General features: G+C 36.4%; 1 protein-coding gene across 3 annotated transcripts in view; it reads right to left on the bottom strand.

Moving 5' to 3' along the window:
- Positions 1 to 801: 801 nt before the first annotated feature.
- The window catches only part of rab28 (RAB28, member RAS oncogene family), a 33,025-nt gene continuing 20,023 nt past the window's right edge, over positions 802 to 13,803 (bottom strand). For 2 of the 3 annotated variants that reach the window (XM_016680055.1, XM_016680056.1), the window contains 4 exons: positions 8,034 to 8,137; positions 7,873 to 7,950; positions 3,293 to 3,394; positions 2,057 to 2,146 (listed from right to left, as the gene is read on the bottom strand). In XM_016680055.1, coding sequence (XP_016535541.1) covers positions 3,299 to 3,394; positions 7,873 to 7,950; positions 8,034 to 8,137 — 278 coding nt within the window. In that variant the 3' untranslated portion in view covers positions 2,057 to 2,146; positions 3,293 to 3,298. Of the gene's footprint in view, positions 2,147 to 3,292; positions 3,395 to 7,872; positions 7,951 to 8,033; positions 8,138 to 13,803 lie in introns of all 3 variants that reach the window. The other variant, XM_016680057.1, reaches the window with a different exon arrangement.

Below are 13,803 nucleotides of genomic sequence, written 5' to 3'. Positions count from 1 at the left end.
AAATATAGCGCAGGGCATTCTGAGCAACTACAACCAAAGCAAATGCATATGTCTATTGCTAGAGGGAGAAGTGGCACATGGTTTTTTACCAACAATAAAATTTAAGTCCTACAACTAAAATTGGACACCACTCCATGTTTGTTTACATTTTGTAAAGAAAGAAGTTGCGCTATTGTCTACTTCAGAGGTTTTCATGTCGTTTCCAGTGGTTTGTGTTGCAGCACCACCACAGGTAAATGGGTGAACAGGGTTTTCCAGGGTTTGGCTCATTTGACACAGAGAAGTGTGAAAATGAAACAAACTAGTTGGAAATGTAATCAAATGTTGCAATCTTGGTCCCCAATCAGTGAGAGTCTACCAGGCTATCAGGTGTGGACCCAGCCTAATGGTTGCTACAAATGACCAAATTCTGCAAAGACTGATGCAGATCATGGAAAGGTGAAGGTTTGGGGGCCAACAAAGCAAGTCCATCAAAAACCCTGGAAGACAAGGAGTCCTACAATATCATCCAGTAATGGGACATGCATCAAAAAAAGAAATGTTATCAAATAAATATGAGTTTTAAAATGACATAAACCAATTTTTTTAAAAAGTGTTTTAAGAATGCTCATCATTTCCCAACCATCCATACTTTAGGCAGTGGTATAATTTATAAGATATCATCAATACAAATGATGCAAAGCAAGTGATCCTACTCAAGTATATGCAACTTCAGTGTCTAAAAATAAAAACAAACTTTGAAAACTTCGAAACTCACCATATGGAACAGGTTTTGTATTAACAGAGGGACACAAGCATATCTTGTTTTTCATGTTGCAACTTTTTATTTGGAAACAAATCTTTCTTGCTTTATAGTGTGTATATATCTACATTCTCAAAAAGTATGTTTTGCTTACATATTCAGCATTTGCAGAATATTCTCTGACCACTTAGATGAGTTACTGTACCAATACACAGAAATCAACAATGCAGTTTCAAGTTTCAACAGCATGCTGACGAATAGCATCATGTGGAGGCTGATTGGGAAAGAAGACGTTTAAAATTGAACACATTTAAGGGACAGACAAGCTAAAGAACAGGCATTTAAGACAGCAAAATTAAGACCTTATGCGTCATTGTCATTCTCCAACAGGAACATTTATTTTACAACTGAAAGTCCAACAACTAATCTGAAAAAAAAAAAAAAGCTTAAATGACTCAGATATACTCAGATATTTATTTTAGGATTATCAATGTTTCAACAGCTAACAAAATGAGAGTGGAAATGTAAAATTATATGAAGAGCTGAATCACTAAAATCCAGTGAACTAAAACAAATTGGATAGAACTACTTTGCTGGTTTTAACTTACTGTTGGATCAGGAGAAAAAAAATATTGAAGAATAAATCTTGGAATGTCTCTAAGTGAAATAACAGCATACTGTTTACACTGAGCAAGCAACCACCTAATTGGCAAACAGTAATTGGAGTTTTATTTCAGTAACAGCAGCATTTTCACTCAGCCTTTCTGGTTTGCAGGTAAGCAGCACAGATAGAAGAAAAGATCTTAATAAAAGTATGAAAGATATTGATTTCACCTCTGCCTGTCCTTTATTTGCAATTTTCAATAAAAAACTAACAAACTGAAAATATGTTAAAGCTGAAATATGCAGACTATCAAACTAAAAGCTGACGTAAAAGAAAATGTCTCTATAACATTGTTTTCAGTTGCTATGTTGCTCCTTTAAATTACCAGCTTCACCCTAAGGTATAAATCAGGTAATAGCCTTAAAGGTGTAAAAGAAATTGATAGCTGCACATAAACTTAAAAAACTGAGGTCCCATTTCTTTTTTGGTGAACCACCCAAGAACTAATTCCTGCTAAATATCCGAACTACATGCCAAGGCCTCGGAGCCACGCAGTCTGTTCTTCATCCCAGCAATACGTCTGACACACAGGAACACAGAAACCTCGCTCCGAACACTTTCTCATCCAGTTCACTCGAAGTTCTAATACTGTCTGAAGACGATCGATTTTACATCTTATTCTGTGTGTGTGTTTGTGCTTAAGAGGATCACTGAAGCACACACATGGAGCTGCGAGGGGTGTTGGCTGTCCTGGCTACGGTGTCCTGACTGTAGTTCACGATGTCCGCCTTCACGACACGCTGTAAAAATGGAAACAAAAGCAGAGGGTTAAAAATCTGCTGCAACAATTTCATCAGATACCATTACTAAAGGAATCTAATAACTGGGAAGTTAAAACCATGAACTTGCACACTTTAACAGGGAACCTCTCTTTTTCAGCATGACATTAAACCAGACTTAGCGTTTTCTTTTGTGGGTCAGTTAGGATTACAAAAATTACTTCTATTTTGCGTAATGCCAGAAAAATTTGAGATTTTTTTTTTTTTTTTTTTTTTTTTTTAAGTACAGAAGTGTACATACTGCACATTTTCTTAGTACTTGCTAAATCTGCCTTTTATACGGCATGATTTGGTTAGAACATTTGGGCTGGCAAAAATCATTATCATGAAAAATGGGGGAAAAAAAAAACAAAAAAAAAACATCTAAAATTTAATTGTCCACCTCTCCATTTACTGGAAAGGTAATGCCTGCCACCTGGCCGGTTCCTTTCGCCAATAAGCAGGAACATTCCCGGTGATGTTTACATATTTGTTTGGTATAGCAGGCCCAACATCTCAGTAACATCTTTAAGTCCTGTCCTTGAACTGCAGCATCATTTGCATTGTCAGATCTGTGCTTTGTTTTAGAAATGCATATTACAGAATGTTCAGCTAGTTAATAAAACTGCTGCATTTTTTTTTTTTTTTTGCTGCAAAGTAAAACAATGGCACATTTTTCACACAAAGTAATTCCATAATTTTGAACAGGGATTGTAAAATGTAACATTTAATGGGGGTTTTAAATGTGTACAGAGTGATTTACTACAGTTGCTGACTGTGGGAACATATGCAGCATGCAGACATACGTGGCGTTGGTCTGACTCTGAATAAGCATGGTCTCAAACTGCTGAGCTGTTTCTTCAACACAAGGCTCAGCATGTGGCCAGAAATTAAAACTCTGGTTGAAACAAAGGTCTGGAGGTACCTGGAAGTTGAAGTTACCATCAAGGCAGGTCAGTAAAATATAATTGAATCACTTGTAACATAATGGCAGAGAGGTAATGAGTAATCAGGTTCTATTATATTTTTCTAGAGGTGATATCTGAACTACAGGGACTAGATTACCTACTATCGACCTACTGTGATCTAGACTGAGTTTAGATCTACTCAGTAACTGAAGTGACATACTTTAAGTTACTGAAGCAAACAGATTTTGCTTTGCTGAGCGTTGTCCTGTCTAATTGGGCCTTCATCGTGTGGGTAGTCCACCAGCTCAGCTTTCACAATCCTCTGAGCAGTGGATGAATGCAGAGAAGGAAAGATGAAAAACAGAAAAATGGCAGAGAGCACAGTAAGAAAGAGAAGAATGAACACCAAGTTTGAGTAAAGACAACAGATGGGAAACGGAGTAAAATTAACATCCAAAACATGAAAAATAGCTCCAGTGGGCACAGCTAGGCCAAATATACAAAATCAACAAGAAATCAATCCATCAATCAATCCATCAATCAATCCATCCATCCATCTATCCATCCCATGTCCCTACTGGGGTCGGGAGGGCTGCTGGTGCCCATCTCCAGTGAACTTTTCAGGCGAGAGGCAGGGTACACCCTGGATAGGTCGCCAGTCTGTCGCACTAAGGTACATTAGTTTTAAATTAATAATTATTAAACTAAGATTATTAAACTAATTTAAATTAACTTTAACCGGGATAAAAAAAGAACCTCAGATTAGAAACAGGATCTAAAATATATTTAGCTAATCATTTTTAACAAACATTTGAAACTCAATTGTTATTGATGCTGACAGGTATTACATACGACTTATTTGCTTCTCGATTCACTTTAGTTTTTGGACTGATGTAGGCTGAGTTTTAGGGTCATTATTTTTTTTTTATTGAAATAAGTATATGTCTGATGGCAGTTTTATAGAAACCGACCCTTTTTTCTGCATGACCACTGGAGATCAGTCCACACTGCTGAATTTCCCGGCTGCTTTTCTGATTAATGAGCCGCCGAAGCCTGGTGTCGGGGTTACTGAGTGATCTGCAGCCTCACTATCTGATCCGGCAGACAGAGAACCAAGATGGAGAGGGCTGCCAGGCAGATATAATACCGTCTGGGGGTTGTGACCCTCATGTTCAGCTCTCTAAACATGACAGCTGATAATGAGGCTTTGCTGGGCCTATAGCTACAACCAGGGCCATGACCTGCTCAAAGCCTCATCTCTGGATGCATGACACAAACATTAAACTCTGGCGTTCTTTAAAAATGCTTATACTTTTTTTTTTCTTGGAAGAGAAACAATGAACATTCCTTTTTTAATGCTCCGTAACATGTTGATTTTATTTCACTCCAGTGTTTCACAAGACAAAGATCTCAGTATGCAACAGTTCTTTAGTAAGATTATCATTTTCTTATTCAGTTATTTTTATCAATAGTGATTAGCTGAAAACACCAAATGCTGCAAGATCAACAATTCATTCCAACCAGCTGGGCTTCCATAGAAAGACTTTTCATAGCTATTATATAATGAACTGACTTCGAGTGTACTATAATATACCAAGGATCGTACGTACTTGAACCTGAGTGTCACTGTACAACTCTGTTGGAATAAACTGCAGTGATCTAGACTGATTTTAAATCGGTACTGGATACCACCTGGTTGTGTCAAAGTGACTTGGAATAACGTTAATTCATTTTATGGTACACAAGTTAATTGCATTAGCTGAATGCATTAATTTAATTTCAAATTGATCTACATTTTAAAAATGTGTTGAAAATGTAACAACTGGTAAACATATTTCTCTTAACCATAAAACAGATATTTGTAAAAGGAACTGGTTTTTGTGGAGATTTTCCTTCTTTACTCTCCTACCCAGAATATTTGTGTTGTTGCATTAGAAAGACTCCTTGCCTTCTTCATGTTCACAATGGATTATTGAAGTTATGCAGAATAGATTCTATGTCCACACTGAAAGAAAACATCTGAAAGTATTTTTTTTTTCCTAATTTCTGGTGTAAATATGTTAGTACACTTGAAATAAGGCAAATCTAACTCCCAAGTAACTTTTCAGTATGATATAGGAGGTTGTTTAAAGTCACTAATTCCTTAAAATCGATTTTAAAAAAGCACTAATTCCACTGGCAGATTTTTCACTTTTAACACAAGATTTTTTCCATAAGTTAAAAAATCTGCTAAGAAATCGTACGTGATAAGATTTTGTGTTTTTGCAGTGCAGCTTTTACACCGTCTGGTAACAATTTCTGACATTTACTGATAAAAGGAAAGATGGACAATAGCTCTCTCTGAATGATAATGTGTGCACATATGTTTTTAAATGTCATTTTCTATGCAACTCTGCTTAATTTCACCCACTCCCCAACCCATCCGCCTTTCCCCTTCTTTTTTTTTCTTTTGGTACATTTCTCTAAGTCTAGCAGATAAGCATGTGGTTAATTTATAAGCAGTATGATGTTCTACATACGTTTCCTTTTTTTGTCCTAATTTTTTAAGAACTTCTTTTTCAAAAAAAAAAAAAAAAGACATTGATTAAGATATTCAATTTGAGGAATCCTCACCTCAAATTGCTGTGGGACATTCATATTTTAGAAATATTTGGCCATAAAAGTAATCTTGACTTAAACTTTATAGTTGTTTATTTGAAATGTTCCATTTTTTGGCTCATGTCAGATTGTCTCAACCCTTTTCCTCAAGGTGTAAAGTGGATTCAGTCAGTCACCCAGCCTGATTAGTCTGGATTAAAGCACTTTTCTTAACTGACAGAACTAGCAAGGGAGGGCTGGGAGAGGAAAGTAGATGGACAGCTCTATTAGTGTGTAGTCATTTTCTGTTAGTCAGCAACCCTGTTGGTGATGGGAGTGGATCTTGGGAATTTGGTCAGTCCTTCTTCTGTAAGCTCTCCCTTCTCTGGGGGTCTTGACCTCTCTGTAGCCCCTATGCTCATCAACCACTGCCCAGCCAGTGTGGCTCCAGCCGTTCATATCAGACCCAGGATTAATGCTTCTGGGGGAGGTGGCCTTGTAAATCCTACAGCTAGCACCATTGGGCACCTTGGGCTGACTGGCAAGCGGAGACCCTGTTTCATCCTAAAACGGTGGGAGATAAGCTAAATAAATCAGACAACCCGCCCTAACCTCCTCACCCTTACAACTGCCTACCTTTGACCCCGGACTTCATGCATTAATGCGGTCAGCGTGGTTCTATTTACAGAAGGACCGAGTCAATGGTAGGAAGACCATCACAGAGGAGCAGACGTAACAAACTCATGTTTACACAACAAAAAGTACAAAAAGTCAGGGTGTGGTAACCTTTGATGACCTAACACACTCTCTGTGACCTCCCTTAAGTTCAAACATAACACAGCATACACAACCCCTTGCTAAAGTTTTGATACGCACTTAACATTTCTACATTTCATCATGTTTTTGCAACAAATCTTAATGTATTTTGAGGGATTTCATAGACCAAAACAAAGTGGTGCATAATTCGTAAGTTGACGGAAAATGATGAATGTTTTTCAAATTTCTTTCACAACTTAAATGTGAATTTTATAGAGCCTCTTTTTTACTCTGATATTGTAAAACAAAAGCCATTGCAACCAACTGGCTTTTAGAACTACACTTAATTAGTAAATGATGCAGTTTGGTGTTATTTATGTGTCTGTCTGTATGCAGTTTCCTACTCATTTGTATGGTTGTTATTAAAATTTACTGTCACTTAGAAAATAAATCTATGAAAAACCTAGTTGAATAAAGGAAAATAAAACAAAATATTAATTTTAGAAAGGAAAAACAAACAAAAGTGGACTCTATTCTACGATTAGGTGACTGGCTGCACCACATCTTATTTAGCAGTATGAGAGTAAAGAAGGATGAATACAAGAGCATAGCAAACCATATTCTTCAGACTTATTTGCAAACGTTTTTTGTTTTTTTGTTTTTTTAAACCAGCTATCATTTTTCATTCAATTCCCTATTATGTACTACTTAGCTTTAATCTATCACTAAGGGTTCCTGGGCAGCAGACCAGGGTGTTTTATAACCTTATGGTCATCCATGAATGTTATTATCATTTCCCCCAACAAATCAAGAAACAATACGATACTGAAGCTGTTGTTTGATTTCTCAGTGAACTAGAGAGACAATTCACTATTGCATGACATCCTGACAAAATTAGGTCCATTAAAATCTGAAACACTTAAAAGAATCTGGACTAATTATATAATATTAAACACATATTCTTTCAATCGTAATTTGTGTTCAGTGATACAGTAATTAATAGCATTCCAAATTGTTTAAAATTTAAAGCTTTGTTTGACATCTAAGCCAAACCCAGTCCAATAACCCAGGCTCCGGTTAAAACCCAAGAATCAAGCAGCTAAAGCACCTTCGATGTAATTGTCCTTTTTAATTTCTGAATGAGTGTGTATGTCAGTAACTCAAAAGCAAATGATCATTGTGTTAGAAAAAATATTTTTAAATGATAAAAATCATGAAAAGCCCTTTATATTTTAGAAATCTGGTTTTTCATGCATGCCTGGAAAATGATATAAAATTCAATACTTTTAAGGACTAGTAGGATCCTTGATCACACAAATGAAGTGCAGATTGTGGTTGTACCGTCACAATATGTACCAAAGTCCAAGGGGTATCAATGCTTATGTAATGTATTCAAGTACAAGAAATATCTGGAAAAAGAATAAATAGATTTGGTGAATTACTCAGGAGTAAATGCTAATGGCTCACCTGGGACTGCTCTATTTCTGCTTTATTTAGCTTGATACCAAGAATTTCAGCTGCTACTCGCTGGAAACACAGATAAACCTGGAGAAAGACAAAAATAAAAATAAAACATACAAACTTTACTAAAAAACACTGAGCATGACTCATAGGACGGTTTTACAAACCGAGTCCCCCGTCTTGGCCGATACAAACTGACTGATGAGGCCGTTCTCCTGGCACAGGCGCTGGTGTTTGTCTGCCTTTATGGTCCTCATGTGCTCCAGGTCGACTGCAGAGAAAAGACGCCCCGATGTGAGAAATCTTACAGAAGATGGATGGATGGATTTATATAGTGGTTATAGAGCACTCTCACCGGGTTCACCGTAACATATCAGAACATAAACAGAAAGGATAACTGTTTACACACGAGTTAAGATGGAAGACGTCTGCCTAGTGTACAGAGGTGGTACACATAAAGTCACTGCAAAACAAAACATATTCCAATAGTTATATTCAACTCAAGTCATCTTCTGTAGAGGGCTTTGAAATTATTTATGGCAGAAGTTTCAGAAAGGGAATGAAAAACTTTGTGGCCCAGAGCTCCCATTCCCAGCTGGTGTTAAAGCTTGATGTGACACATTCCTTGGTGTAAGTTTAGCACGGTTCTACCCTAAAGCCATGAACCTCTTTTTGACCTGAGAAAGAAAAAGCAGCCCATCTGTGGAGAAAAACATAAGGAACAATACATGAATGACCAAAGACTTGAGGCTACACTCATATTGAGAGAGTAGATAGAGAAAAGAGTTTGACTTATGACCGTCCTGGGCTTTTAAGGTGGGCGCAAGGATCCAAGAGCTGAGACCATTACCTACACACTGATCCAGTGAGAAGGCACAATGACAGCATCCTTTATAGTTATTGTCAAGATATTCCTGTGCCTTTAACTTCTGTGCAGTGACACCGAGAGCTTTCCTGCTCTTTCTCCCCTCACTAAGGGGGTCATGCAGGGGTCGATAAGGAAGGTCACCCGGGGGTCCTGCAGTTGAAAGCAATAGCTTCGCTCTTTATTTCTGGCTTTGTGCAGGGAGGTGGCCACGCCCGGTATCTGGTGCATACATGTCTGTGTTACCTGGAGGAGGTCAGGCTACTGTAAGGTGTTACATTTCTCTCGCCCCGGCTCTGAGTTTTAGTCTTTGTGTGAGATTTCATTGAAGTTGTCAAGGATTTAGCCCGTTCTCATGCCCCTCAGAGTTTTTGTGAATATGTGTATGAGAAGATGGTGGGAATAAAGATAAACTTAGAGAAGGGTAGTTGATGGAAGGCAAGAAATGTAAGCTCTGCAATAATTTCATAATAATGTCTTTGTCAAAGTCAAATAATCTATGAAGAACAATTTTGCCCATGAAACATTTCTGATAACTACTCAATGTGACTGTTTAGTTGTGAATAAACATTGTTGCCTCTCACAGCAGGTTATCAATTCTAGTCATTGCCAGAGGAGATACCCAGCATATAACAAGAAGTAAACGGTGTTAATCCTTTGGATCCTGTGCACTTGGGAAGAGTTATTCATCATTTGTCGCAGTCAGATTAACCAACATTAACAGCCTGTGAGCTAGGGAAGACCTATCATTGTTGGGTAAATGGAGTTGTGTTTGTAAATTCGACCCACAGAAGTGAGCATCGATGAGAAGAGCTAAGTTGCAGAGAAATCCTGAAACTAGTACTTCATCTGATTTTATAAAACATCCAGAGAAGACTTTACATTTTACACTCACATGCTATGGTAAAAGAGAAGAAAACACAGGAGATAATTCTGTAAAATAATAATTAAGAGAACATTTTAAATTAAATTTGACATTGTCTTGTGTGAAGTGTCACAGGCAAAGAGCTTAGAAAATACAGTTTTATTAGGATTAGCGTTTTTATTAGATACCAATAGTTTTATACCAACAATTTTGTTCTGCATAAAAATGTACAGCTTTAAAAGAAACAGTAGCTCAATAGATTATATTTTGTAGAATAGTAGAAAGTTGAATATGTAGCTCTAGAATGAGAATAAAGTTACTGTTCAGGAGTGAGTTATTGTAAAAATGTACATGTTCAAAGTTAAATTTCTCCAAACTTTTGTGAATTATTAATCTTGTACATGGTGAGATTTATTTGTCAAAATACTGTTTATATTGATGGTCAAGTTAACTAGACTATCATCAAGTCTGTAAATGGTAAGGATTACAACCAATAAACATTTATGTAGCTCCAATTAGTCAGAGAATAATATCTACTTTTGTACATAAAATGTTTTCTACACCGTGGTCTGTGTAAACTGAATACAAGGCTAATCCTAGAGTTTTAGTGTTTTACTCCATTTTTCTCCCTAATGTACCCTTCTCTACTTATCAGGTCAAAACAATCTTCCTCCAATGATCTGGTTTCCCTCCGTTTCTGTCAAACTGTACATCAGCTTAACAACCTCTAGGAAGTGACTGCAAACACGAAATAAACTGTTTAGGCCTCCGAGCGAATAGAGATAGTAGAGAGGATCATCACTCGTAATGAGCGATTGCCCTCCCTCTCTCTGGTCACCATCAGTGTTTATTTAAACGGTCTTTCTGTGGTTGGGCTGAATTACCAGACAACGGTTAGAGATTAATATCTGCTGGATGAATTGGGCTTTTACCGTAAATAATTAGTTTGTTATAGCAGTGACCTATTAAATGAGGGTAAGACCAAATGAGAGGAAAATATCTCCTCCACCAGTTACAATCTAATGTTGATCTCAGCTGAGCTCCTTCATGGAAAGAATCCACTCACTGGCAGAGCTGACTATCCTGAAACCCGGCAGACACAGATACAGGTTTTTATGTCTGTTGAATTTTAGAAAATGAAGTGGATTCATAACCTGATTACCACTGATCAGAATAATCTTGTTGTTTAGAGACAAAGCAATCTATTGTCTCTTTCATTTTGATCACGAAAAAGAGACAAGAGGATCATATTTGTAGCAATATTTTTACTAAAACCCATACAAAGATAACACCAAGTTTTTGATAGGTAAGCTAAAAATTATTTTTGGAAAATTATTTTTATTCAACAAAAAAGTTTCTTTCTGATAGGAAATGAGACACGCCTATGTCAAAAGATAATAAAACAAGGTCCAAGAAGCATTTGCTACTTCGAAATATTAATATTACTTCAAATCACAAGAAATATGTTGGTCAAATTAAAAGATTACTTAAATTTAAGTCTGCCAAGGGCATGAATTATGTTGGGCATGCACAACTGTAAGTAGATGAAAAACAGTAAATAACAAATCCAAACATCCAGTGTCAATGACATTAGTTTTACTTTTATTGTCAAGAAACCGTCATCCTGAGGTGAGTCAGTCTTCATTAGGTCAAAAGAGTGATAGCATTGTATTGCATGAGATTAATATGCAAGTTGCAGATAAACTTGAAGCATACATGAATGGTATACATGGTATACAACAAATGAGAGCTGTGTGGCTAATGCTACAGGCTCTCTCTTTGAAACTGTGTGATGGGGACATAAAGCCTAAAAAATTATCATTGCAATATCACTATTCAGTCTGCTACAGCTGATGATAATATCTGACTAAGCTATTACCCACTACACTGTGCTGGAAGAAATAGTTCAGTCCAGTCATCAAATATTGCATAGCTCCATTTACTCTCCATTTACTTTTCATGAAATATAATGAAAAATGTTTTTGGGACAGTTATATAAATCTAGCATTTTATTGTTAAGATGTAAAAACTACTGTTATCAGCAGCCCATCAAAGTTTTATTTAGCATTTTTAACCTAGGCCTTCATAAGGTCTATGTTACTCTGCTAATTGTTTGGCTTAGAGCTATCTTCAGCTGATCAGATAAATTAGCATGAAAGTTTGGCACCAAGTTTGGCATACTGCGTTTTTAAATAAAAAATAAAAAATAAAAAAAACATTGACAGATCCAGCTTTAGTAAAACTATCAGATAATAGGTTAACATTGGCTAACCAAGCTGAAATCATGGAGTGAATTGGACTAGATTGTAAAATCCTTGGTGTGTTATTCAAAAGCACTCTGTGATAACAGAAACACCTACTCACTGTTCTGCTCAGTTGGCTGCTGGGGAGCAATTGGAACAGTTTATTCAGTGAGCAACAGCCAGAGAATAAGCTTGAAATAACACAGTTAATTGCCGACAGCCAAGTTTTAAACCAAACAGCAGTTGGTGCGTTGGAGAGTTATGAGGACTTAAGGTGGAATGTATGAAGTGTGTGTGCTCCTATGTGTTTGTGTGTGTTAGTAATGGCTAGTTGTGAGTGTGCAGTCAGTCTTGAGGCTCTACAGGGTCATATCCCATTAAGTGAAAGTTACAAGGTTGAGCTTAATCAACCCCAGGGGAGACCCTATCACTTCCAACATTACCTCACACTATGCCTTTAAAACCCTGTTGCCTCAGTTTCCCAAAAATATCAACCATGAATCTATAGGCAAGGATAATCAACTTTAATACAGACCTTAATGGCATGACTTACAATGTTGCAGTCCAATTCTTCACTTAAATCTTCATGGACCATTGACTCTAAAAACATCTCTTAACAAATCTCCAGTTCTGCAGTTTAATACGGCACAGTGAACCTTAAGGGCAGCATTAACCATTAAGTGGTTGTTAAAGGTTAAAAGAGCTGTACAGTTCTTGTATAACATTATTAGATGTTCCAAATATGCAAAGAATATTGTTCGAAGAATTTTCTAGACTTAATAAGCATTTCACTACATGGTATTATTTTTTTCAAAAGACAGCTTTTAATGATAGGATATATTCCTTAGTGGTGCTTGGAACTAGGAATGGGATGGTCACCAATATCCAGGTATATCAAGGCCTCAACAACTCCAGTTTTTAAAAGGCTGAAACTTTCTATCATACCATTTGTACAGTTCAAAGTTCCTTTAATGAAATGTCTAGGAAAGTGCCAGAGACACTGAAGTATTCTTCAGCCGTTTGGGGCATAGAGTAACACAGCACTGTCCTGCCTCACTTGCTACTGCTTGGTACCATTTAGCTGGTAAAAACAAGATTGAGACACTTGCTCCTTACTATAAAAAACAACAACAACAAATCTGCCTGTCTGAATACATCTATTGTCACAAAGAACATTGTTAGAACTAAAGGTGCTTTAATGAAGATATAGGTGTTTTTATACCAAATCAGCCAGGTTACAAGCTGCATGTTTTGTAATAAATGTTTTTTTTTTTTTTTTTCTATGAAGAAACCTTCAGACAAAAATAAGGACCAAGATTGGTTTTGATCAATGCTGTGCTTACCTGTAATAATGTGTTTTATTCAGGCTACCGTTTATTTGTGGCTGTTTTAAGACTAGTATACTGCTAATAAATATAAATAAAATCAACTGGTATTACTGGAACTATTTACCTATCATCTTTATTGAACTGCAATATGGTTTTCATATAAAATCAAAAGAATGTAGTCATTATATTTGACATTTACAAGTTGAATATTAAGGTTTTTTATATAAATAGAAAAAAAAAATATTGGGACCATTTTATTTATTCACTTTTTTCCCCTCATGCTGGAGTTGCCACTTGATCCTATTTTGTACGTTATGGTGTCTTATGCCATTTTCATTTTTTCAAATTCCTGTCACATCTAATAAATTACAAATTATGCTTTTCAAAACTAATAAATTTGTCGTGGATATTTTTAGGGGGAAAAAATTCAATTAGACTAGTCTATCAGAAAGTCTGTTTGTTGCATGAGCAGACAAACAACAAGCATACTATGAAAAACCAATGAACGCTATACATTAAAACATAAATACAAACAACTAAAAGTACAAGGTATGCAGTTGAATGCACAATATGCCCCAAATATAAATTATTGCCAAAAAACTTTTAGAAAACAAAAGTTTGCTGCAAGAAATCGAC

The sequence above is a fragment of the Poecilia formosa genome, unplaced genomic scaffold, assembly GCF_000485575.1.
Source record: "Poecilia formosa unplaced genomic scaffold, Poecilia_formosa-5.1.2 Scaffold231, whole genome shotgun sequence".
In the NCBI taxonomy this organism is placed as follows: domain Eukaryota; kingdom Metazoa; phylum Chordata; class Actinopteri; order Cyprinodontiformes; family Poeciliidae; genus Poecilia; species Poecilia formosa.
The sequence above is the reverse complement of the archived record's forward strand: the minus strand, read 5'-3'. Positions and strand labels throughout refer to the sequence as shown.